The sequence below is a fragment of the Lepidochelys kempii genome, chromosome 3 (assembly GCF_965140285.1).
Source record: "Lepidochelys kempii isolate rLepKem1 chromosome 3, rLepKem1.hap1, whole genome shotgun sequence".
In the NCBI taxonomy this organism is placed as follows: domain Eukaryota; kingdom Metazoa; phylum Chordata; order Testudines; family Cheloniidae; genus Lepidochelys; species Lepidochelys kempii.
The window spans coordinates 155737129-155762612 of NC_136382.1; the positions used below are offsets into that span (position 1 = coordinate 155737129).

A 25484-nucleotide genomic window follows, 5' to 3' on the forward strand; every position below is an offset into this window, starting at 1 on the left:
TCAAGAGTATGCAGTCAGTCAAGCTCCTTTGGCCAGGGAGTAGAACCCTTCCTAGTCTTTCTGTTCCCAGCCAGGACTGCCTTGTAAAAGGCCTGCAGCTTTTTATCTGAGCCTGCTGGGCTCTGATTGGCTGTTTCTATCAGGCCTCTCTAGGCAGGCCTGGAGGACCCACCTCTGCTGCTCCCTCCTGGAGCAGGGTTTAGCAGGACTGCAGGGCCTCCAGCAGAGGACCCTGTCACAGGGCTTTTGTAGCTGATCCACTGGACATAGTATTCTATCAAGACAAGGTGACTCTTGTTCCTCATCCTCATTTTCTATCCAAAATTATGTGAAAAATAAACAAGAATCAGGACATTCATCTACTATTATTTTTACCCCAGACCTCATACTTTAATGGAAGAAACCAATCTACATACTCTAGGAGTGAGAAGACCACTTGCTTTCGATCTCAACAGGACCAAATCCTTCACATCCTCTCCTAGGCTCTTTGTCTCCATTGCAGAGAGAATGAAGGAGCTTCTCTTTCCACGCAAAGACTGTCTAAATGGGTCTTCAGGATGCAACTTAGCCTGTTACAAAGCTTCTGAGGTGCACCTTCCACCTAAGATGACAGCTTAATCCACTTCTGTAGCCCTGCTTATAAACATCCCCATTACAGACATTTGCAAACCTGTCATCTGTACACACCTTTTCCCAACATTATGCTGTCGTTCATGCCGCCAGATCAGATGTGGCCTTTGGTGAGGCCATTCTCCAAACTATTCTAAACTCAATTTCTCAGCACCCTCCTCCATAATTGAGATATTGCTCAGGAGTCATCTAACATAGAGCACTCACAGGGACAATAGCTCGAAAAAGGAGACTATTTATACGGACACTGGAGTTCTTGGAGATGTTTTCTCCCTATGAGTGCGCCACTAACTGCCCTTCTTTCTCCTCTGCTTCGGAGTTCTCTTCTTCAGACTGTGTTTAAGAAGGAACTGGAGCAGTGGTGGTTCCACCCTCCCTATATACTCTCGTTCTGGAGCATGAGGGTGTGTACGGCACAGACCTGTGGACACTGCTGATGAAAAAAATCTGATTGAAAGCTAAAACACATGGGCACTTCTAATATGGAGCAGCCAGAGGAACAAAACATCTTGAACTCCAGTTACTATACAAGTACCTGCTCCTTTTTTATCCTGGGCTCTCTCCTCTGTTTCTTTCTTGAGTGTAGTTGCTTGTCTTTCTCATCATTTTTCCAGTGTCTGATATCCTTCTGATTTAACTTTTATTTTTTTTACAGCCAACCTTCCTCTATAGAGTGGCTTGCCCCTTAAAGGCTAGAGATCTGGGATCAGCCAACTCTTATTTCCAAGTTGGCACACCTGAGCAGGAATCAAGTGATTCCCCTATGAGATCGACAGGAAGTTACAGAGAAGGGGTTGGAGTGTTGCACAGGGAGACTGGGAAGTGAGACTACAGGCAGAAAAGGCATGGGAGTGCCTCAATAAGAAGGTAAACAGATGGACTTTGAGTTTCATTTTAAGTTTACTTTCTGAATAAATCCAGACCCCAAGAAGCAGTGTTGTGAATAGACAAAACAGGTATGTGAAGTTTATTTGAAGAACCAAGAGGAGAAACTGAGGTGAGGGTCCACTTACAGGTCTGCTCTGAGGTCACCAGGGGGTGCTTGGGAGGATTCTACTCAATTACCATCTTTCTCTCCCTGTCTTGCTCCAACCCCCTGTCAAATTTCTGTACCTCCCCACCTTGGATCTGCTATCCCTCAGATTTCTTGTCCCCTTCATTCTCTTAGATCAGTGGTTTTCAACCTGTAGTCTGTGGACCCCTGGGGTTCAGCAGACTGTTTAAGATTTCCATAGGGGTCCACCCCTCCATTTGAAATTTTGTAGGGGTCTGCAAATGAAAAAAGGTTGAAAACTGCTGTCCTAGATGCTCTTTACCCTTTTTTGCTTTTCCCCTGTATGCTCTCTCTTCATCTTTTCAGTGGGTTCCTTCTTCCAACCCCTCTCTACACAGATTTCCATTCTTAGATCTCTTTCCTTTTCCCCCACATAACAAAAGGTCTCCCTCTCTCACCCCTCCTATTAAGTCTCAGTTCCCACACATCCTTTGTGTTTTCCCCAAACTGTAGTTCCCTACTTTACTCTGTTTGGACTCTCAACCTCACTCAAATCTCAATAGTGCCCTGCTCCCTTTTACATCAAATCCTCTGTCCCAGCACCTCCCCTCCCCCCCCGCCCAAACCTTATTGAACAGCAGCTTCTGCCCCTTGTATCCCAGCCTCTAACTCGCCCCTTCTGTCACTGGCACTTAGTCACTTCCCTGTTCTGCCCCACTATGCTGCACCATCTCTGTCTTAGTCCTTAACACCCAGCCTCCAACCTATTCTGCCTCTAGCACCTCCTCATTCCCCCTTGCACCCCTAACCAGTGGCACCCCAGTAACCCAGACTAGATGATCTAATGATCCCTTCTGGCTTTAAACTCTATAAACCCCCATCTTAGCCATTTTCACCTATTGCTCCTTGCAACCCCTAAGCACCAGCCACCTGTTCTCCCAAAGGTCCCTAAGTATTACACCCTCGACCTCCCATCCCCCTGCTCTGCCCCAGCCTCTCATCCGCGTATCCTCTGCTGTCACCCAACCTCCCTGCACAGGATCCTCGTGGCTGGTCCATTCTTCCCTGCCCCAGCGCCCATGAGCTGCCTTGGGCTGGAGAGGCTGAGCTGGGCAGGGGCAGAGCAGGAAAAGGGAGTGTCATGATGCCCCCTGTCTACTAGGAGGAGGAGCTGCAGAGAGTTGCCCAGAAGCCCCTGGGGCGGGCACTCTGGTGTGGGGGTCCCTAACTCTGTCTACAGCCAGGGCCTGGGAGACTGGCAAGGTGGGGCGGGACTTGACTGTGGCCTTTCCATCTGCAATCCTGCCTAGCAACAGGGCTCTCCCTTTTTTTGATTGGGTGACACTAGCCTCTGCCCCCCCCCCCCCAGGAAAGGGCCTGAGGGGAAACCAAACCGCCTGGCGCCTCGGGATGGCATGAGGCCGAGTCCCTCGTGTTCTGATTGGCCGAGGCTGCTCCTATCCTTGCCCGGATTGGCTATACAAGGGGTGGGCTGGGCAGCCTCCAGCCAGAACATCCTCGGGCTGGTCTCTGCGGTGAGGGTTGGAGGGAGGCTGGGAGGCAGCTGGGTTCCCCACCTCCCCCTCCCGCTTGGGGTGCCTAGCCTGAGGTAACTGTTTCAGCAATCTCCGCCCTGTCCCCACTCGGAACAACGCCCCCACCCCACAGTACCCCCGGGAGGGGGAGGGTCACCCCCGCCTCCTGCCCCTCCAGCAGGCAAACTCAGCCCTGGAGTCAGGCGGTCTGGGGCCTCGGGCACAGCACACGGCCAGGCCGCAGCTCACCCTGCACAGGGTCCTGGGGCTCTCGTGGGGCCCCTTTCTCCCGAGAGCAGCAGGGGCATGGGGCTCCTTTAGTGTGTATGTTGGCGAGGGCAGCTGGGCTGGGCCTGCTGCACTTTTCTCCTCCTGCTGCTGGAGTGGCTTTGGCAGGGCCCAGCAGAGCACTGGGTCTTGGTGGCTACGTCCCACTGAGCCGCACAGGGACATTCGCACCCTTCTGAGCCACTGTCTCAGGCCCTCTGTAGCCTCGAACATACGTCATCACATCAGTGAGACCTGGGCCCCAGGCTCCAACTTAATTTCATAACCACCAGGCTAGAAAGTTACTTTAAAAAAAAAAACACTCATATTCTGATGTAATCGCATGACTCCAGGAGCTGAGGCCCTGCCTGTGTCTTATTTTGGTTCTGCACAAACTGCTCTTCTAAGAAATCTCTGTATTTTGTGCAGGGATAAATCTGAGAGAAGAGGATTATGTTGGGGGTAAGGGAGAGATGGATAATTTCTCTTGGGTATTAACACCCTCTCTAAAGAACACTTCCCTCCCCTTGTGTTTGCTACCAAAGATTGCTCCTTTCTTTTCCTATAGATTAGCAGTCCCTTCTTCCTCCTATTGCGGTGATTAACAGACCATTTCACCTCTCCCACCCCCAATTTTTTTTTCTTCGCCAGGTTATTACACTTCTCTTTCTCTCCAACCCTCCACCCAAGAATATTCTGCTCACCTTCACTCTGGTATCTTCTTGAAGCTGAAATTGTATGCAACCTCACTTTATTGAAAAGCTTGACTTTCTTGATAATCTGTTTAAGGGGGAGTTTTCTCTGTCCAAGCTGTACTTGCAACACTTCAGAAACAAATGTTATAAAATAGTTCAGGACCTTACTGTTATTGTAACATTATGTGGTGCTTGAATTTAATAATAGTTTGTTAAAATTGCCAATAATTTAATTCCATTGGTATTATTTATGAGCACACAGTTAAGCTAAAGAACAATGTTGGGAAAAGAACAAATGGATATAAACTGGCAGTGAATAAATTTAGGTTGGAAATTAGAAGAATGTTTTTAACTGTCAGAGGAGTGAGGTTCGGGAACAATAGTCTTCCAATAGGAATTGTGGGAGCAAACGATTTAACTAGGTTTAGATGTTAAATCTAATTTCACCCCTACATCATTAATTTGAATTGGTACAGGTAGGTAGCATCCAGCTGAAATGTTTTAGTCCATACAAGTTAAATTGCTGATCTCAGTCCAAATTCTAGTTGCAAAATGTATTGACAAATCTGTATACAACTTAATATACCTCTAGCATTCATGAGCACATATTTATATTTACACGTAAAAACTCAAGTTTCAAATTCCAATCTTTAATACACACAATACTTATCTAGTACAGTCACATATTGTGCAGTTTAATACAGATGACTTACAGGGAAAATATTTATTACAAAACTTCATATAAAGTTGAGAGAATCTTTGACTATGGGCACTATAATGCCAACTATTATTTTATTTTCACAAGATGACCACACAATCTGCGTGGTACAGAAAAGCAAAAATAGAATGTGCATTATATTGCTCACTATACCACATTGTGGCCCCAATCATGCGAATGCTGACACCCGAGTAACGTTATGCATGTGAATTGCCACAGAGTTCAGTGGGACTACTCGTATGTAAAATTGTTTACATTAGTGTTGGCAGGATTGGGACTTATGTTATTAAAATACAACTATTTTGTATTTCATCTTCCATACAAACTATACATGAAAATGCTTAGGCTAAATAATACAGTTACAGAGAGGGAGTCTGCAAAGCAACTGTGTATGAATTTTTTGTTATATCTATGGTTTCTCATGACACCAAAATGGATATAGAAAAAAGATTTATTGATGCCTTTTATTTTGCAACTATTCTATATCATCTGTATTGTTAATATTGTCTTTTTTTATTTTAACAGGAATCTTCAATTACAAAAATGAGACATAATCTGGTCTGTCAGACACCTCGCACTGTCACTGTTCATATAAAGTCGAGTGCATCTAGATCACACCAGCAAAAAAAATCGATTAGTCTAAAACGTCCTATTTTTAAAGACAGCCAGGAAAATTGTGAAAAAGATGTGCACAGTAATAAGTCTAAACGTCCAAAAGGTGCATGTCTAGTTATTCAGCGTCAGGAAATGACTGCTTTCTTTAAACTATTTGGTAGGTTAACAGTTATATGTTTTGAGTAAAATGTGTTGATTGAACGCTAAAATACTTTTTATAAGCAACTATGTTTTCTAAATATAATAACTTGAGAGTGCTTCTCATGCATACATTAACAGCCACATCCTGGTCTGAATAAAATCTAAGGCCAGAGTGAGTACTCAGACCACTAAACTGAAATGGCTGAATATTATTCCTCAGTTAACTGAAAACACTTCCATTCCTCCACCACAACTGTTATATTTCAATGTATAAATATTTACATTTTAAATAAAATATAACTACAAAAGGATTGTCAAACTGCTGAAAATACGTTGCTTAAAGATAAAACAAAAATCATTTGACCCTTCCTACACATCTCCTTCCTTTTCCTTTTATTTCTTCCTTCATCCTGATCCCACCCTGCAGGTCAGCAAAGCTCTTTTTGCCAATATACATTTGTTTTACATTATGTTTCAAAACAGATTTGAAAGAGGCTAGATTTCCCACCACTGTAAGCAAATACATTATTGTGGGAAGAAAAGTCTTGTAGTTATGTATGGTGGAAAGTGGAATGAAGGTAGAAGGAAGAAAGGAGTTTGGAGAAGTTAGTATTTTTCTCTCTTCCATATAATTTTTGTTGTTTTTTCTGCTTCATCTGAAAAATGTGAGAAATAGAGGAAAGCTGTTTTGTTGCTGACTTGAAAATGTTGAGTATAGGAGTCAATCAGACCAGAGAATTTATAGTAGCCAATTACAGTAAATTTTCATATTTGTAGAATGGTTATTAAAAGTGGTACACTGATCGGGCAAACAATCAAACTTGTCTTGCTTATTAATGGTTGTCAGAGTGCAGAGATTCTCAAAACTGTATGGTTAATCAGAAATAATTGTAAATTATAGTGTAAATTATATACAACCCATTAAGAGTGCAGGGAATAAAATAAACAGAGACAAACACTGTACAGTGGCTTTCAGTTGAGTTGCACTCATTAATGTTAACACAGAATTTGGTTCTTTGTGTTCTCCGCTTTGCCTTTGTTATGGCTTCTCTTTTTGCTTTTGTTCAGATTTTTTTCTAAGCCTAACGTATCTCTTCTGTCAGCTGCTCTGCTCCCTACTGATCAGTCCAGCCGATATCCTTTTCTTTGGCTTGATAAAATCCCCATCTGTATCTATATCTGTAGAAACAAATGCTTCCTCCCCTCCCCCCCCAATAAAAAAAATCATTTTTTCTATTGAAATATCACCGCTGTTTTTTGTTACAGATGATGATCTCATTCAAGATTTCCTATGGATGGACTGCTGCTGTAAAATTGCAGATAAGGTAAATTTGGTATTGTTTTGGTTTGTAGGCCACTTTTTGCGTCTTTTACTTTTAATCACTTGATATTGTAATATGAACATAAACCATATTCTGCTTTCTAATGTATTCACATAGCTTCTGGCAAAGTAATACAGGAAACGATTTACACTTTTCTGAGGGTGGGAAATTAATAAAATATAATCTTATGGTGATGTCAGAAACAGATTTAAAAGATGCTACATCCTTTTAGGAAATTTTATACAGAAAACAAAAGAATACTAATGTTCTATTTTAATATTTTGTTTTTCTAACAGTATCTTTTGGCAATGACTTTTGTTTATTTCAAGAGGGCTAGCTTCAGTATAAATGAGCACACCAGACTTAATTTCTTTGTTGCTCTGTAAGTATTCTTGAAATATTTTTTTCATTTATTTAGTTCTGTGTTTATTCCATTAATGATTTTGATTTATAAACTAGGATTCTATAGGGGATAGGTTTCACATCACAACCCCTCCCCATATGAGCGGGCTAGAGAAAAATACATTTAATTTCCCCAGGTTAAAAACTTCTTGAAATCTTTTCTTTGAATAGCACCCCCAGGCTTTGGAGCAGGGACTTGAAATTTGGCAGGGGGATTGCCTTTGTATTAAGGGAGTGCCTTTTGCCATCCCTGTGAAAATCTGCTCAAATATGGCCAAATTATAAGCCTTTAAAAATTAGAGTTCATACATGTTGTTCAGTAGACACATCAATGTTAGCACCTGTAATCTCCAAAAATTCTGCTCTCATGAAGCAAGCTCAAGATTCTCACAGCTCCTAGCTGACAAGACTGCACCTGCATCTTCCCCACAGAGCAACTGAGCATGGTGCAGCATAGGGCTACAGAGCCTCAGAACAACTTTCCCTATAATGAAAAGGAGTACTTGTGGCACCTTAGAGACTAACAAATTTATTTGAGCATAAGCTTTCGTGAGCTACAGCTCACTTCATCGGATGAAGTGAGCTGTAACTCATGAAAGCTTATGTTCAAATAAATTTGTTAGTCTCTAAGGTACCACAAGTACTCCTTTTCTTTTTGCGAATACAGATTAACACGGCTGCTACTCTGAAACCTTTCCCTATAATGGCTCCTCCTGGCTTGGGGGTAGGACTGGGTGCTGGAACTGAGAGGAAGGGAGTCTGTCTCGCTCCTGTGCTCTTAGCGTGCTCTTCCCCACCACTGCGTCTTTATCACAGTGCCATTCAATCTGTTGGGACCCAGGCAGCCTGGAGAAAGATGTCTGATTCAAATGCAGAGGAGACAAACCAGACCTGGGAGAGGGAAGGAATAGATTGGGACAAGGAATGCGTGAGACTGGGATTGGAACGGGGAGAGAAACTGTGACTGAGAGTTGAAGGTGGGCAGTGAGGACTGGCTGGGCAAGGAGATTGGGAACCGAAGAGGAGAGAGCAGGCTCGGACTGGTTGAACTAGGAGGCTGGGATGGATTGGGCAAGCGGACTGGGAACAGGAGCCTTTGGGGGAAATGCTGGGGGACTCGGAGCCAGTTGGCTGGGGAAAACGCTGAGATCAGATGAGGAACTAGGGAAAGCGGGAGACTGGGACTGGCTGGACAAGGAGACTGGGACTAGGAACTAGTTGGAGGAGTGGGAGCAGGAGGTGGAAGAGAGACAGATCTGACAAGGAGCTGGGGTGTGGAAGGAGCATTAGGACTTGCTGGGCAAAGAAACTGGAAAAAGGAATCGGGGACAGGCAGAGAGAGAGACCAAGATTAGATGAGAATCCTTGGGAGGGAGACTGTAACTTGGATACAGCGGGGAGGAGGGACAGACTGGATGAGGAGCTGGAAGGGGGAACTTGTATTGCCAGGGCATGGGGGTTGGGGGTAAGGAGTTGGGGCTGGATGGGGGAGAGCTGGGACTGTCTGGGTAAGGAGACTAGGGTAAGAAGCCTGAGGAGTGGAGACTGGATTAGGTAGACAGGGTGAATGGCACTGCAACAAGGATCCAGTGGTGGGGAAGAGACAGACAGGGCAGAAGGGGTCAAATTTCAGGGAAATGGGCAGAACAGTCTGTATCTTCTGGAGCACACTCCCTTCCAGAGCCTGGAATGGAACCCATGATTCCTGTGTCTCTCCATGACTCTGCTGTCAGCAAACGTGTGAAACCAAGTGGCAAAGATGGCAACAGTTACTGGAGTAGGGGGACTCAATTCTGGGTCTCCCACAATAGTGCCTTATCCTCCAGGATATAGAATCATTCTCACTCTCTTTCTGGCCTAATGACTATTTAAATATTTATCCAAAATGGACAGCTTCAACAGGAGAAACTGCAAGCAACCCACATCAGAATATCCCCTAGGCTAGTGGCTAAGACACTCTTCTGAGAGATGGGAAATTCCTATTTAAATCCTTTCACCTGATCAGGCAGAGGGGAGAATTGAACCCAAGTCTCACATCCAGAGTGAGTGCTCTAATCCCACTGGCCCTGCAGTGAAATAGGCAGGGGAACACTTATCTTCACCTGGTTAGAGGATGTCACTGGGACTTAGGTGTCCGGACACCTAGAGTGAGGCAGCAGTGTGCATGTCCAGAGGCAGAAACTTAGGCACGTAGAGGACTTTTACAGTGAAAATTTACATGCTGAGTGAATTTAGGTGCTTATTGGGTTAAGTGGCTGCTGAACCAGGGGTTTTGAGGACCTCATTGGTGCCTAAATTTTCAACTTAAGCACCTAAAGTGAGGAGTTAAGTGCTTCGGTCCTTTTGTGGACCTGGATTTCTATATCTGGACTGCTAAACATTCATGACCCTTTAGCAAGCTGTACTGATAGCTGATTGTGGTGGTTTTGTGGCTCTAGATAGGAGGTAACAATATTTGCCTATGGTCTGGAGGGGATAGGAGGGAGAAAACCAAGGAACAAGATATATAATTTTCTGAAAGAATGGAGAAATGTGGATGTTAAAAAAGTGGGTTCCCCTTACAAATGGTGGTGTACCTATTGTATGTTTTTATTTATTTTGCTGCTTTCTTAATGTTTAATATTTTTTGCTGCCTGGTTTCTAAACAGATGTGGTTTAGGAAGTACAACTTTTACATGTAGACGAGGCCTGTAAGGCCTTAGTTTTGAAGCAGATCTATCACTGACATTTTCTTTAAACTTTTAAACCTCAGACAATGTATTTGTGCCTCATATCCTAAGGAGTCAATCAAAAACTATTCATTTTAATGTGAGGATGCCCTGTTGATTTGGCAAAAGCAGTGAAACGGGATTATATTTCATGTATGTGCCCATCTAGTGGACGTTAGTACAAAGCCAATTTTTATGACTTTCACATGCGTTTGTATTATATAGATTGAAGTAAACCAGAAAATTCCTCTCGTCCTGGGAGAAGTCTAAACTTTGGTAGCAAATTTCCCCAAACTAGTGGAAGTAAGGAATTATTTTAAAGGTGTATAAAGTTAAAATCGTGTGATGTGATGACTCAAGGTTGGAGATCCTTAATATATATTTTTGTAGGTATCTCGCAAATACAGTTGAAGAAGATGATGAAGAGTCAAAGTATGAAATTTTTCCATGGGCTTTGGGAAAAACCTGGCGGAAGCTTTTCCCTAATTTCTTAAAGTTAAGAGACCAGCTCTGGGGTAGAATTGACTACAGGGCTATTGTAAGCAGACGTTGCTGTGAAGAGGTAGGTAGGCTTTTCATGCATTCGATTCTTGAGCTATTTATACCAGTTGAGGATCTGGTCTGATATATATTAAATACATTTTCTTTAACAGAAATGTATTGATAAACCAGGGATTAAGGAGAACAAAGCAGTTGAAATTTAATGATTTGCCTATTCTGTTTTGAAACTGATTATTTTCCTTTGCATTTAATATGCATTCTTAGGAACTCTGGCCTGGCTTCAGAAAGGGACTTAGGCTTGCAACTATGAATATCATGGCACCTAACTTCTAGGTGCCTGTAAAATCACAGGAATAACACCATAATCCGCAAAACCTAAATTAGGTGACTAGGGTCCCTATATAATGAATAGGAAGAGATAGATACCTTAAAATACAATCGACAAAGCTAACATGTTAGATGGGGAGCTGCCTAAGCTAGCCAATGAGAGGGGTATGCAAAATGGTGTCATGGAGATAAGTGCCTAAATCTGGGCTTCAGGGAAGCGCCTATCTCTTCCTAGCAATCCACATGTAGGAACCTGTCTCCTAGGAGTCAGGTGGCTTAGGTGCCTAAATAGTTTTTGGGAGGAATGAGTTAGGCACCTGCCTCACTCTACACAAAATGGCCAGAGGAGGAGATGGTGCTGCTCACCTTATAACTTTTATCACAGTGGTTACATCACTCACCTGGGATGTGGGAAACCCAGGTTCAATCCCCCTCCCCCCCCCCGCAAGAAGGGAAGAGAGGATTTGAACAGGGCTCTCCCACATCTTTTCTCCCACTCTGGCAGAGGGAAGAATTGAACCTGAGTCTCCCACTGGGTGCTCTTACCACTGAGATAAATGTTATAAGCCAGGCACCACTACCACCTCCTCTGGTAGGTGGCCTATGAGCACACCTTCTAGATTGGGCCCCTCACATGATTTAGGGGGATGAATGTATATTTTCCCCTAGCTTGCAAATTGCTCTGGCACATAGGTAGGAAACAGGTGCCTGGATACCTAGTGTGAGACAGCAATGTGCATGCCCAGAGACAGAAACTTAGGCACCTCGGGAACTTTTACCCTGAAAACTTAGATGCTGAATGAGTATAGGCTCCTACAGGGCTTGGTGGGAGTTTTGTGGATCGCAGCGGAGCCAAAAACTGGGACTGAAGCCATTAGGTGCCTAAGTCTGGGGTTTTGTGCCTAACTACCTTTCAGGTTTCAGAGTAACAGCCGTGTTAGTCTGTATTCGCAAAAAGAAAAGGAGTACTTGTAGCACCTTAGAGACTAACCAATTTATTTGAGCATAAGCTTTCGTGAGCTACAGCTCACTTCATCGGATGCATACTGTGGAAAGTGGAGAAGATCTTTTTATATATGCTTTGTGTGTATATAAAAAGATCTTCTACACTTTCCACATACTTTCCACAGTATGCATCTGATGAAGTGAGCTGTAGCTCACGAAAACTTATGCTCAAATAAATTGGTTAGTCTCTAAGGTGCCACAAGTACTCCTTTTCTTTTTGCTAACTATCTTTGTGGATCTAGGCCTCTGTTAGGGTAAACTCCTGTTTCAAACTCCATATCCAAATTTTTAAAGATTTGCCCACATAGGCAGTCCACCTTGTACTTGGAAAGTTTTACGTTGTGCCATTGAGCATTCACTACCAAAGTTGCTGCATGAGTTTTTGCTGACCAGAGTGCTTGTGTTTTATATAAATACCCTATTTACTATTGGTCCTGAATGAAGGAATTTGCAGCAAAGAAGAAACTGATTATGGAAGTCACCTCATTCAGTTTAGAATTATTTCATTTTTCAAACTACTTGGAAAATTGTCAATTTTCATTATTCGATAAAAATCCAATACTTTGGGTGAAATCCGGGCCCAGGTGAACTCGACAGCAAAACTCCATTTGACTTCAGTGAGGCCAGGATTTTACCTTTTATTTCTAAAAATTAAAGCTGTTTTAACAACTGCTTAATTGCTTTTACATTATTTCATCCTGTTTTCCAAACCTGAGTTTAACAGAGAAAAAAAAAAGTCACCCTGAAAAATACTGTTTCTTAGTATTCTGTCTGGATTTATTCCTACTGCCAGGAAGGGCCCTGTTATGACATGGGGGATTGAACTGTAGAAAGCAGTGAAATACATTTTGTTTGGATCTGGAAAAGATGGGAGCTTATCTATTTCCACTAAATATTGTGAAACTGCACAGTTACACCCTAGCACAGCGAGAACTGATACCAGATTTAAGACTGAGGAAACAAAACAATTCCCCAAACTACCTACTTTTTCTGTTAGGAAGCTCCATATTGAAACTATGGCATCATCAATTGTTGGAAAGCATGATACAGGTCACACTGGATAAGTGGAATGGCAGAAGACTGTTAAACTGTAAAGTTAAGGGAATTTTAATTGTCATCCAGAGCGGTTCAGCCAGCAAAGTGCACTTCTAACTTCCCTACCACTCTAAACCAATGATGTGTATTTCTCAGACACAGATATGATGGAAACTGAGTGTGGCTTTTCTTCCCTGAATCCCTACATCAATTAGAAATTAGTGATTATTCGGTCACCAAAAATTTTTTTGCACAGAGGAGCTATTTTCAAACTTGTTCTTTCCACTGTAATGTTCAGTTTCATACAGAGGTACCATCTTCCAGGATAAACGTGTACTTAGAAACAGAAATAGGTTTTTCTCAGTTTCAGTTGTATAGTATTTGCTTGTTGTTTTTTCTGACACTGGTTCCATACATAAGTAAGATTTTCTAATCTAGGTAATGGCTATTGCTCCATCACATTATATATGGCAGCGAGAACGTTCCATGCATCACAGTGGGGCTGTCAGAAATTACAGCAGAGATGAAGTGCAGCTGCCCCGCGGACCAAGCGCCACACCAGCAGATTGTTCGCTCTGTGGTAAGAAAGGAAGATTTGTAGGACTGGGATTATCATCCTCATCATCTTCGTCCACTGGGACTTTGGCGATGATGGAGCAACATGGATCTCAAGAATTGAAGGGTATTTTCCCAGTTGAAAAAATGCTAGTTGATCCTTCTCCTTGCTGTTATTCCCAAGGTAGAGTTTAGTTTTGTAAGTCACTTTCATTTAGTTGGTTTAGGTATATATTTATTACCTTGGAATCTGCTTTATCTGTATAGTATAAGGGGCCTCAAACTAGGGGTTGTGACCCCTCAGGGGGTCCTGACGTTATTACATGGGGAGGGGGTCGCAAGCTGTCAGCCGCCACCCCAAACCCTGCTTTGCCTCCAGCATTTATAATGGTGTTAAATATATTTAAAAGTGTTTTTAATTTATAAGGGGGAGGGTTGCACCCAGGGGCTTGCTATGTGAAAGGGGTCACTGTACAAAAGTTTGAGAACCACTGGTATAGCACATTTAATATATCAGCATTTATAAAGCACACACCTCTGCTGCAGAGTTCTGTACAAAGTGGGACTAAATTCCTCTGCTTTTCCCTTCTTCTGTATGTAAGAGATCTATCACTTAACCAACAACTTGATATAAAGTGAGAAACAAACCACTTCATATTCCACTTGCATGTCAGTTTTGGAAAGTATGAAAGTAGTGCTTGTGAAAGGAGACTAGAATCTCAATCGCTTTATTTATCTACAGAACTGGGATAGCACAGATAGCAGCAATAAAAGCTTTTATCTGCCCTGCCAAGGTGGCTTATCTCTAACCTGGAAAAACGCTGGCAGAGCAGTGTGGTGAAGCTTTTGTACTAATAAGACCACAGAGTAGTCTTCATGCCTATTAAATCCTTGGACTCTCTATTAAGACTCAAATTTATGGGAATGGGGGCTATATAGGCATCTAGGCAGAGACTGCCAACAAATGTGCTAATTAGTGCCAAGCATGTTTTAGTTATGAACATTTATTAAATCAATTTTCTTGACGTCCAAGGATTTAGCAGTGTTGTGCAGCCAGTGAACAATCCCATTTGTAACCAGAACTCTATCCAGATTGTGTGCTATTCTTAGTAAAATAAATGAGTGTATTTTGAGTAAACCCTTGTTAGGAGACAGCTCTGAGACGTTTTACTATCAGAAAGCGCATCTGTCTGTTTGAACAACTAATGTTTTATCTTAAGGCATATTTTGCAAAAGTATTGAGTTCCTTCCATGGTTCTTTACATACTTGCAATAAAGAGCAGTATGTTTTGTTTCACCAAATTATTCTGAAGTCGTGTTAGACAAATTTACTATCACAATAATACTATTTTTATGATTTTTGTTGCAAATTACCCTTTCTTGTTAGTACTAATCTAAACACTCTGTGGCTGAATGAACTAAAGATGTTCTAGGTTTATTGAAATTATCCTTGTCTACTTAACTAGATGTTGAAGGGTTCTCAATTCTAACTCTTCTGGGAGTTGACAAATCCTGTTAACTTTTATTCATAACTACTCACTGACTTCAGCATACTGTTGATGAATATATACTACGATGAGCAAGAAGCTGTCCACTATTAATTTCTCAAATTAATTCTGAAAATTCCTTTCTAACATTTCCTGTTTGTTAGAAGCAACAATAAGAATAAATTATGCTTATCTGAGTTAAGATTACTGTTGTGAGCAACACAAGTTCAGGGTTTAAAAAAACAAAACAAAACAGTGCAGCCCTCTATCATATATATATTCTGAACTCGATCACTTGTGAAATCAATTGTGGTGTGTTTTCTAACCCACCTCCCACCCCAAAATATTGGATAGCTTTTATTGTATCTGAGAAGTCTCCAACATAAAGTAGGTATTTGTTCATTTTTAAATTAAGTATTAAGACTGGATCATGCCTTAGATGGTTATCTGTTGGTAGATTCATTTTATAAAAATGTATAAGGCCCAAATCTACCAAGATTTACACATGCGCTTAACCACTGGGCACTACTCACAGTGTGAAACATTAAATACATGCATATATCTTTGAAGGAGTGGAATTAATTTATCTAAATAAAAATTGGGGACATAATAAATTCTTTTTAATATCCATTTTTCCATTCGTGCAAATAGGATTGAAATTTGGCATTAGGACTCCTACAGAGTTTTATACTTACTGTTTTGATATTGTCCGTAAACTGCTCCAATTCTAAGGGGCTCTTTAAACCCGGAAAATTTTTCAATTGTGTGATATTTATAACAGAAAAGGAATTAGGCAGATGAGTCCAGTAGGACATATCACAGGTTCAGCTCACTATTAAAATACTTTGCACTTACACAGAGCCTTCAATCTGAGACTATAATCACACTTGTCCCAATTTTTTAAAATTTACTACTGTTACAGATAAGAGGTAAGATTACTAAATCTGAAAGATCAGGAAAAAATTTAGTTTATTTACTTCATGCATTTGATAGCACTTTGTATATAGTCAGGTTCACGGTGTCCCTGGAACAAGTAGTCCTTTTGCTCTGCTTGTGTGGGTTTTCCACACAGCTTCAAATGAGAAAAACGTTTTAAAAGAAATTATTTATATACCCACAACTGACAGAAGAACTGAGGAAGGTGGTAATACTTGAAACTATTTCTAATGTATTTTAAGTGGTCTAGACCCAGTGGATGGTTTTCCTTTCAACCTCACAATACCCCATAGGGTAGAAAAATTTTAGCCTATCCATTTTAAATAGGGAGAAACCCAGGCACTGATTTTTCCAAAACTACATAAGAAGTCTGTTTCAGGGGTGGGATTAAAACTAGAACTCCTGACTCTTCTGTCCTATGCTTTGTCCACAGTACCATCCCTCCACTTCTCCCTCTAACAAATAGTAGCCGTGCTTTCTGAAATGATGTTGAAAATGATCTGACCACTATCAGCCAAACAATCCATCTTCAGCCCTGATTGACAGAGGTATAGCAAGGAAAATCTTGTCAATAACTGGTCTTTTTCTTTGTGTAAACAGTGCCTTGTAGTAAATAAGTATAATAGGGCCAAAATTCCATTAATTGCATTTCTATTGACTCAATGTAGAGCAGTGCAAACATTTTGCTCCGAAAAAAGGCTATCAGTATTGATTGGTACATAACAATGCAAACAGGAATTGCACATGTAGCAGAGGTAAGAATACAATAGACCAAATTCTGCCCTTATGTAAACAAATTCCTTTCTTTTCTTTTTCTAAATTTCCGGTAGATTGCAACAGCCTATCCACCAAAGGGAGAACGAATAGCTGCATGAATCAAGACAAATCCATGGACTGGTTTACAGGAAATGAAGAGTGAAATGTTTGACCAGAGTTATTAGACATAGCTCAGAATACCAAACTCAGTGCCAGATCAATTAGAAAATGTTTAACAGTATTGTGTAGCTGTACCATAGTTCACTATTTCATTAGCATCCCTTCTTTAGATTGTACATTGAATATAAAAATGTACATTCACTATAAATCAAAGTAGTAATTTAAAAAAAATTCACAAGTCTACAAAATTCAACAGCCATTTACAACATTTAATTTTATTCTGGGAAAGTACAGTAACTCAAATTAGCAGCTGCCATCTGGAGTAGTGTCTGGATATGCCACTTTATATTTCCTCATCTTGATGAGAAATGCTAGTTGGAGGGGAAAAAAATATATATATATTATTGCCACAGCAACCTCAGTGTGCATTTAATAGATAACTACTATTAGTTATATCATTTCATTATGTCAATGATAAAATACTAGTTTACAAAGAGCGAGTGTTTGTGAAAAATACAATACTATTTAACAAGTCTTAGATTATAAAAACGTTTCCCAAACATTTCTTACCTGTGTGACCAGCTTGCCAAGGGTAAGGTCTCGCAATGTAAGGCACTGAACCATATGGTTCGACATAATCAGAAAGTGATTCTGTTGAATTAAAATAAAAATATATTTCCTGACGGGTAAAAAATAAATACATTTACATACATCAGATGAGAGTGTTTTAAGTCTAAATACTGATTTCCCTAATATCTTGCCTTTCTCTCTTTTGTTCATCTACTCCTGTCAGGCTGCTCTGCAGCCATCCATCAGTACAGACAACCTCTTTTGTTATATTCACAAATCTATAGCTAGAATGAGCTGTACTGTCTGAATTTGCCAGAGCTGCAGCTTGCAGAAATAGTATCCTGTTTTGGTTAATGTCTGCTATACACAGTCCTAAAAACACATCATAATCAAAAAGCAGCAATAGTCTGAACGTGGGAGCTACCCTAAGACAATAGTTCCTGAATTCAAGTTTAAAAAATTTCACTGACTAGCATGATTGGGCTGCCAATTAGAATTTATTTTTTATGTATTTAATTTGCAACTGGATTTATTAAAAGGCCATCTCGTTTACATTTATATTTACCATTAATATTGCTGCCAATCAAAATTTAGGAAAGAGCTTCCCAAAAAATATTGATTGTAGCCAGAAAAAATTAATTTGTAGGAGAAGAGGACTTGGGTGCTAAGCCTGTTCTCCACAACCCAGACTTTCAGCTTCACTACTCCTAGTACTTTTCATAGGAAGTAGTAAAAGAGCTAGGGGTGAGGAGATCAGGAAGTGTCTGAAAAACAGAAAATGGTATTTTACAGGATTAGATTTTAGCTCTCAAAAAACCCTCATGTTTATATGATAAAAGTAACAAAAAAGTGTCTGTTTATGTTTCATGCATAGAGACCCAGATTTGCAGCTTTCAGACTACAGAAAGAAGTTATACTGCAAGCCAACCACACCAACAGCAAGTCTCTGTCCATTAAACACGGGCTAATACTTTTGCATCATGCAACAGCAATGCTTCTGGAAAGGTGTTAGAAAACCAGCAGATGCTGGTATGGACCAATGGAGCTTGCATATATCACAAGCTGATAACTTTGGCTCATAAACGTGGATGATATTTGTACTTCTGAAGTGATGTAAGGAGATTTGGGAGTGGGAGAGGATGGGTATGTGAAATGGTGACAGACTTCTCAGTTATGTCTTGTTCAAAACAGATGTGGTGAGGGAGAATCTCTCTTCAAAGGGCGGGAAATTTACATTAGTCTCCTAGTGCAATACATATCTAATTCAGGGTAGCTCCTTACCAATATCGTCACTTTCTCCAACTACTGCTTGATCCTGAATAGGAAGTTCTTCACCTTCTTTTGGTTGCGGTTCCTCATCTACAATTTGTTGAGGTTCCACTCTTGGGGCTAACCTGCCATCCTTCCGCTTAGCAGGTAGTACCAACCAATCTCTGTGAGTCACCTCAATGATCCTTTCACATAAAAGAGAGAGATTGCAGGTCCGTATTCCTTCCAACAGATCAATAACCTGTGTGATACTTTCAGAGAAATGCAAGAGAGATAGTGTTACATTTTTCTTTGAGATCCTTTTATACAACTGCTAGTCCTGGACCTGTGCATTGCACTGTGGTCTTCACTTCTTGGTGAACTCAAAGCCATCAGCTTTAGTATAACCCAGCAACTGCATTGAAGAACATGGGCAATTATCCTGCAGACATTATTCAGGTAAAACTCCCCCTGACCCGAATGGGAATTTTGCCTAAGGTAAAGACTGCAGGACTTGTACTGAGTGCATCTCAAAGTATTACAGGAAAAACAAATATAGAAAACTGTTAAAAAAATAAACATTTTATATTTAAAATCTATTATGCATAAAGACATGCTTAACAAAACTACAGTTATCTGATGTCTGTATGAAACAAATTTATAAATGCCAGGTTTTAATACTTACTTGGCTAGGTATACAGCACATACACCACCCTGCTTAAGATTTGGATACACAACAGGCAAAGCAATCTGAGGGTTAAGCATATCCAAAGCTACCTATAGAAGAACAACTAATTATTAACCAAACTGAATAGACATAAATCAGTTTCTCCAAGTCAACAAAAGCAGAAAACAATGAATTAGTTAATGGAAAATTAATTTTATTCCAGCCTCTGAACAGATTATGCAGGCCTAAAATCCATGTGTTTAAAAATAAATAAATAAAATCTTGAACTCTTAGACCTTTCAGTTTTACTGCATTCCAAGTGAAGTGTTGAGATCTGGTAGTTTTTACTAAATGAACTATTCATATTTAACCAACATACAGTAGTCGTGGGTTAATGTCAAACCATCCAGCAGTTAAGCTATATCATGCTGGCAAAATAAAAAAAACTAATGCCTGAAACAGATTGCATGTAATTGATTTTTGCATATCTGCTTTAAAAAAAGTTAATATTCAAACCATATTTTGCAATGAAATAATCATACTATTAAATATTAAAATTCAGATGTTTAACTCATGAGACTTCTATCTCAGCAAACTCTGACAACCCCTCTTCAAGAACCTATTTAAACTTCAAATAAAGAATGAGTATGCAAATAAAGAATACCTGTTTTGTGGACTAAAACTGTTATATCCAAGATTCTGAGTCAGATTATATTTTTAGGTGCTGGCCATTTTGTATCTGTGCACATAAACTTGTCAACAAAATTTCATTTATTTGTTTAATCTAAAGATTTATGTTGAGCCAATAAGACTGATATAATATACTGCATTAACTAGCTTCCCACTGTTTATGTTGGAACAATATGCGTTCAAACAATTCTTGTAAAACACATCAATTTAAAAGAATAAGGATATAAAAACCAAAACTGTATTTTGTTTACATACTTTGCATGAAAATATTAAAAGTTACAGCCTTAAGACAGAGGAATTAACAATACCCTTCATTACTTCAGTTTAGACTGTAGTAACATTTTATTCAGGAGCACAGGTGATATAAAAGGATTTTTTTTAAACAACACATTCAAAGTACAAATAACTCTCCAATTTTTCTTGAACTTAATACATACAAAGCATGTGCCTAGTTCAGCAGTGGAAAAATCTATTTTCCCTCTCAACTGTACTATTGCAAATGGAGACTGACAAAGTGTGCTTTCTCCTATAAGACAGAAAGGAGTAAGTGTATAGACAGATCAGTGTTTCTTTTGAGCGTGATGCACCAGACCTTCAAAGACACTTGCTGACAATGGGATTTGTCCATCCCTGCTAATGGAGGCTTGGCTGTTTCTTTATGCTTAGGCTAGATGTGGGAAATCCCACAATGGAGAGGATAAGAAAATTGCTTTTTATTTAATCAGAAAAAAAATATCAGATGCCAATCTCTTTAAGGTACGGAGTTTTCTACTAAAGACTTACTGCATCGAATGTTATAGATTTCATATCCTCAGCAGCTGTTAAAATATCTTTATTAATGAAATCCACGTTATCTGGCCACTCTTCTGCATGTCCTATTTCCCATGCATCACGCCAGCGCCTGTAATTCTTCTTAGCTACCGCATGGTGATCTTTTCTGATTTCATAACTTATAACACGTCCTCGAGGCCCAACTTAAAGCAAATGAAAAACACACTAAATTTACTATTTTTTTTTCCTGATTCAAGTTAACAGGTTAAAAACATCAAAGTAAACAACAGCACGGGTTAGTCTAAAATGTCTCCCTTTCCTCACCCTAGCAAATTATATAAAAGTATCAACTACAATTTATTTTGGTTTAAATTTAAGAGATCCTGTGCATGTAAAAAGTGCCAAATTAATATCTTGGAGGCCGAGATTTGTCTACTCTATGAACAGGTACAGCAGAGGCTGGCAGAACCATTTGTCTCAACCCTGACCTGGAGAGAGCATCTCTAGTGAAAAGAGAGGAACTCAATCTCTATGGTCCTTTCGGTCTCTGATCTCTCTGCTAAAGCTGCCAACAATGGTATGAGCTCGTCTACACTGCTGCAATAAAGTTATGCACTGTATCTCTCCAGGGCAGATGCTGCAGGCACAAACTAAAAGGTTTCCAATGCACATTAATGTAGCCCTCTTCAGACAAGAGAACATTAATGAGAACTAGGAACCTTTTAGTTTATGCCCACAGCAACTGCAGGGCATAGCCTCAGTTATGCCTAACATTGGGGCAAGATTAAAGCAGTGGCCAAAGAGAGACTACAATGAAACCCAATGCACTAATTTTCACTTGTAACCCACATCAGAGTGCAAGTCTCCAGGAGTGAAACAGCAGCCTCACCCAGACACTCTGTCCTTCAGTTAACTCGCTCTGTAGTGGATACAGGAGTTCAGGAAAGATAAACATAGGCACTGGAAATGAAGGTGTGTCTAAGTCAGGGTTGGTTTTACATTCACAGTAACAGAAGCATGGCTCTCTTGCTGAAATTCACCTCTGTGCAGAAGGTCAACACAAGGTGTCTGTGGACTACTTAAGCGTTGTGCCAACATTGCACAACTTGGATCCCCTTTTCTCCCCACTCCTCTGCACAACTCTGACATCCCCTTTTCCATAGGAGCAGCAGCAATTGTGGGGGAAGGGGAACCTGGGGAGCTCATTTTCTACTATTGGAAGCAGAAGAGGGGAGGAGGGGAGTTCTAGGTTCCTTCCTCAAGTGAAGAATGGGGAGTAAAGGAGCTCCTTCTCTATGGCTGCTCCACCAGGCTGGGAGAAGAATTTGGGAGGAATATGGGGATATTTGTAGGGAAGGGGGCAGGAAGGGCGGAAAGCATCGATGGTTCCACTCTCTGGCCGTTATCAGATATGTCACTGGACGGGAAGGTGCCCAACCTTCCCCGCCCTTATGGTTCTATTCTGTCAGCGTGTCTGAGTTCCCAAAGATCAAAGACCACTTTGAAGATGATCCCTTATTCATTGAAATTGTAGAAAAAAAAAACTACATGCCCCTGGTAAATTTTGAGGCCAAAGGGAGGACAGAAGGTTGTGAGGAATGCAGACAGAAGGGGGAAGAGAGTGGAGGTCCAGAATCTGTACCTTACATCTGGGTCCACTGTATAGGGAAGAGGTTCTACATTTCCCTCTTCCTCACAGGAAGCTCATGGAGTTGTGAAGTAGCCCATTCAAGAAATGTTCTCAGCTGAATGAGAACACCCCATGGTGGAGATGATACAGCCTGAAACAATAGGTGTTTATCGGTCCATTCCTCTCAAAGCTTGTTCTTATCCTGCCCTCCTTATCTGGCAACTCCTGTGGGCCTATGTCAAGCTTGCTGGTTCTCAGCTCCTCGCCCTAGCCTCAGCATTGTAAGCACCAAGCATTCCTGTTCTCAGCTCCCCAGTACAGTCTCAGCATTGTGTACCATGCCATGCACTGACTATACCTCACCCTGATCTCAGTGAGTTTCTGTGCCACGCATACCTGTCCTCAGTGCCTAGCGCAGACTTGGTTTATCATTTCTAATGCAGGAGAATTCATCAAGCCTATCCCAGAAAATAAATGATCTGTTCTGGCTGGGACTCTTGTGCTGGCTCTGATGCCATTCGCAATGTGGCAACTAGTTCTTCCCATATCATCCTGGCCCCACCACTGCCATTTCGGCTTCATGGTCCTGCCCTGCGTGACATAGTTCGGCCAACCTAACCCCACACTGTCGATGCAGCTAGGTTGATGGAGGAATTCTTCCATGGACCTAGCTAGTGCCTCTCGAAGAGGTAGATTAACTACATCAATGGAAAAACCCCTTCTCATCAATGCAGGAAGCATCTATGCTACAGCACCATGGCTGCAGTGCAATAGCTGTACCACTGCAGTGTAGACATGGCCTAAGCAAGCCTTAACCTTAATAGCAGAGCTACTCCTCCCCTACGATCACGACTTCAGCGATGCCGTCTACTTACCTACACAAAATCAAAGAGGAGTGAGGAAAGAGTAACCCAAGAATAGCAAGAAAGAGGCTAGAAAGGCAATCCAAGGATACCAATGAAGCAATGATAAAAACATGGAGTGAAATTCAGCCCCATATAAGCATCAGCACAAGGCCTGTACACCTCATGACATCAAAATGCAGCTTAAATGGCTTATAGGCTATGTGCTGGCCCTCTGCACAGTGCTAAATTTCACTCTAGGTAAACAGTATATATAAATCTGAAAAGTCACAGCAAATCCTGAAAGTGGACATAGAGAGTGACTTCAAGTTTCTTTTATTAATGGAAAAGTAACACTTGTTATACTAGTATTATCTGTGTTCCTTCTCAAATAAACTCCTAAATTTGCTAAATCTAAATTACCTGCTCTTGATAGAAACAAGCTCATACCACCAGACCCAGTACCAGTTTCCACCACAGTGTCTCCTTGGTTGATATCCATCATCATCAGCATTGCATTAATATCCTAAGGGTTAAAAGAGAAGTAAAAAACCAATATTTTCTATACTGTATATTCAAACAGTAATATGTTGGAATATTGCTTAAATGGATGGCCTGATTTTCAGTGGTGCCCAGTACTCTTAGGTTCCATTGAAATCAATAGGAGGTGTGAGTATGTGGTGTCTCTGAAAATCACTATGCAATCGCATAAACCACCTGAAGCTCCTGCAGCTATTCAGCTCAACAGAGCAAATATTAATAGGAAGAAGTAATTCACTAATACAGGAATGACAGGACTCCTTAATATATTAAAACACAAGAGGCAAATCATGATTGTGAAAGCTAAAATATCCCACTGTAAAACACTGACTTTTTAGTAGTAAGGAAGCTGTCTAAATTGTATTGCTGTTTCCCTAAACTGAAAATGCTTGTATATGCAAATTAACATCAGAAGACTCTCCCTTAGAGACTGCATCTCTAACAAGGTTTTCAATTAGGACTACCCTCACTTTTATATGTGAAGGGCTGCTTAACAGACATCCAAAACATCTCCAGAGCCTGGAACTGTACCCTAATCAAAGTTCCCTAAACCCATGGCTCATCGGACCCTTCACCACCTTAGCCCAATGGCTCAGGCACCCATCTTGTAGCTGGGTGAACCGGGGGCGGTCCTGCCTTTTTAAAACCAATAATCACCACCGGCTGCTGTTTAAACCGGTTTTTAAGTTAAAATTGTTCAGTTGTGGCAACATCCATTGCAACAACTGACAACCCGCGCAACCGTGACTTACCTTTGGATATGAGATAGTAGGTCCTCTCTTCATCAACAGCACAAAATCTTCTAAGGCTGGTCTCCTGATCAGGAACTGACACCCACTAGAAGTCCTAAACATTTGGCCCGGTAGCTTGCCTATGATATCCAGGTGGCTAATAGCTCCCCAATTGCTATTCAATTTCCCGACAGCTGTCAGGTTACGCATATGTTTAAACTCCATGTAGGTTTTTCTGCGAAACTCTGCTAAGATCAAGTCCCCGACTTGGAAAGTCCCATCTTTCGCCGCCGTGTTATGGGTGTCAACAGGCGTATTGTCTTCATCCCTCTGCGGCTGTGCTGGGGGAGCCCTACTGGCAGCCGGCCGCTGGAGCGGGTGAGAGTCGCTGTTTTCACTGCCGTCCTCCTGCCTCGATTCCCCCTGGTCTGCGCGCCGTATGTCCCGGATCTCTTCCGAGAGCAACTCCTCCGGCAGCAGTCGGCTCACTCTTTCCAGGGGAGACAGGGCCCTTTCCCAAGCTGGCCTCCTCCGGCTCCTCAGCCCCTGACCCGGGTCCGCCGGCGAGGCAGCCGCCGGGGGGGAGTCCGCGACCCGCGACTCGGCCCCATCTCCCTGCCGGGGCGAGCCGGAACACAGCGCTCTGACCGCCCGGGGACGATGGGCCGAAGGCAGGGGCGGCGCACCCCCTGCCCCGGCGCGATCGCTAGCCCCACACCTGCAAGGCACAAACCCTCCCCTGCCCAGCAGCGCCCGCCTCCTCCCGCCCTGCGGCACCAGCGCGGTCTTCTCCGGGCCCGCACGCGCGGGCTGCTGCGCCCGACTCTCCCTTCCCAGCACTTGCAGGCTCAGCCGCCGCCTGGCACACTGCAGCATGGCTGCGCCCTCCGCACGGCGCCGGGGGCGCTGCACACAAAGCTGCCGCGGCCGGGAGAGGCCCGGGCGCTGCTTGCCGGCCCAGCCTGTCCTGCTGGCTGGCCTCCCGGGGCTGGGCTCACGCGCAGGCGGACTCGCCTTTGCCTTCCCCCTGCAGGGACCACGAGAGC

At 41.9% G+C, this 25484-nt stretch overlaps 2 protein-coding genes across 2 annotated transcripts; one reads left to right on the top strand and one right to left on the bottom strand.

Moving 5' to 3' along the window:
* Positions 1–1330: 1330 nt before the first annotated feature.
* SPDYA (speedy/RINGO cell cycle regulator family member A) lies at positions 1331–17464 on the top strand. Its single transcript, XM_073338621.1, has 7 exons — positions 1331–1497; positions 5365–5611; positions 6862–6920; positions 7214–7299; positions 10418–10589; positions 13334–13634; positions 16704–17464. The coding sequence occupies exons 2-7, from the start codon at positions 5383–5385 to the stop codon at positions 16790–16792; spliced, it is 936 nt and encodes a 311-aa protein (XP_073194722.1). The 5' UTR covers positions 1331–1497; positions 5365–5382; the 3' UTR covers positions 16793–17464.
* On the bottom strand, positions 17005–25484 carry TRMT61B (tRNA methyltransferase 61B). The gene is made up of 7 exons (XM_073338620.2): positions 24460–25484; positions 23591–23693; positions 20708–20898; positions 19253–19344; positions 18601–18839; positions 17320–17400; positions 17005–17120 (listed from the first exon to the last, which is right to left on the bottom strand). Exons 1-7 carry the CDS (start codon positions 25312–25314, stop codon positions 17053–17055), a joined length of 1629 nt encoding a protein of 542 aa, XP_073194721.2. The 5' UTR covers positions 25315–25484; the 3' UTR covers positions 17005–17052.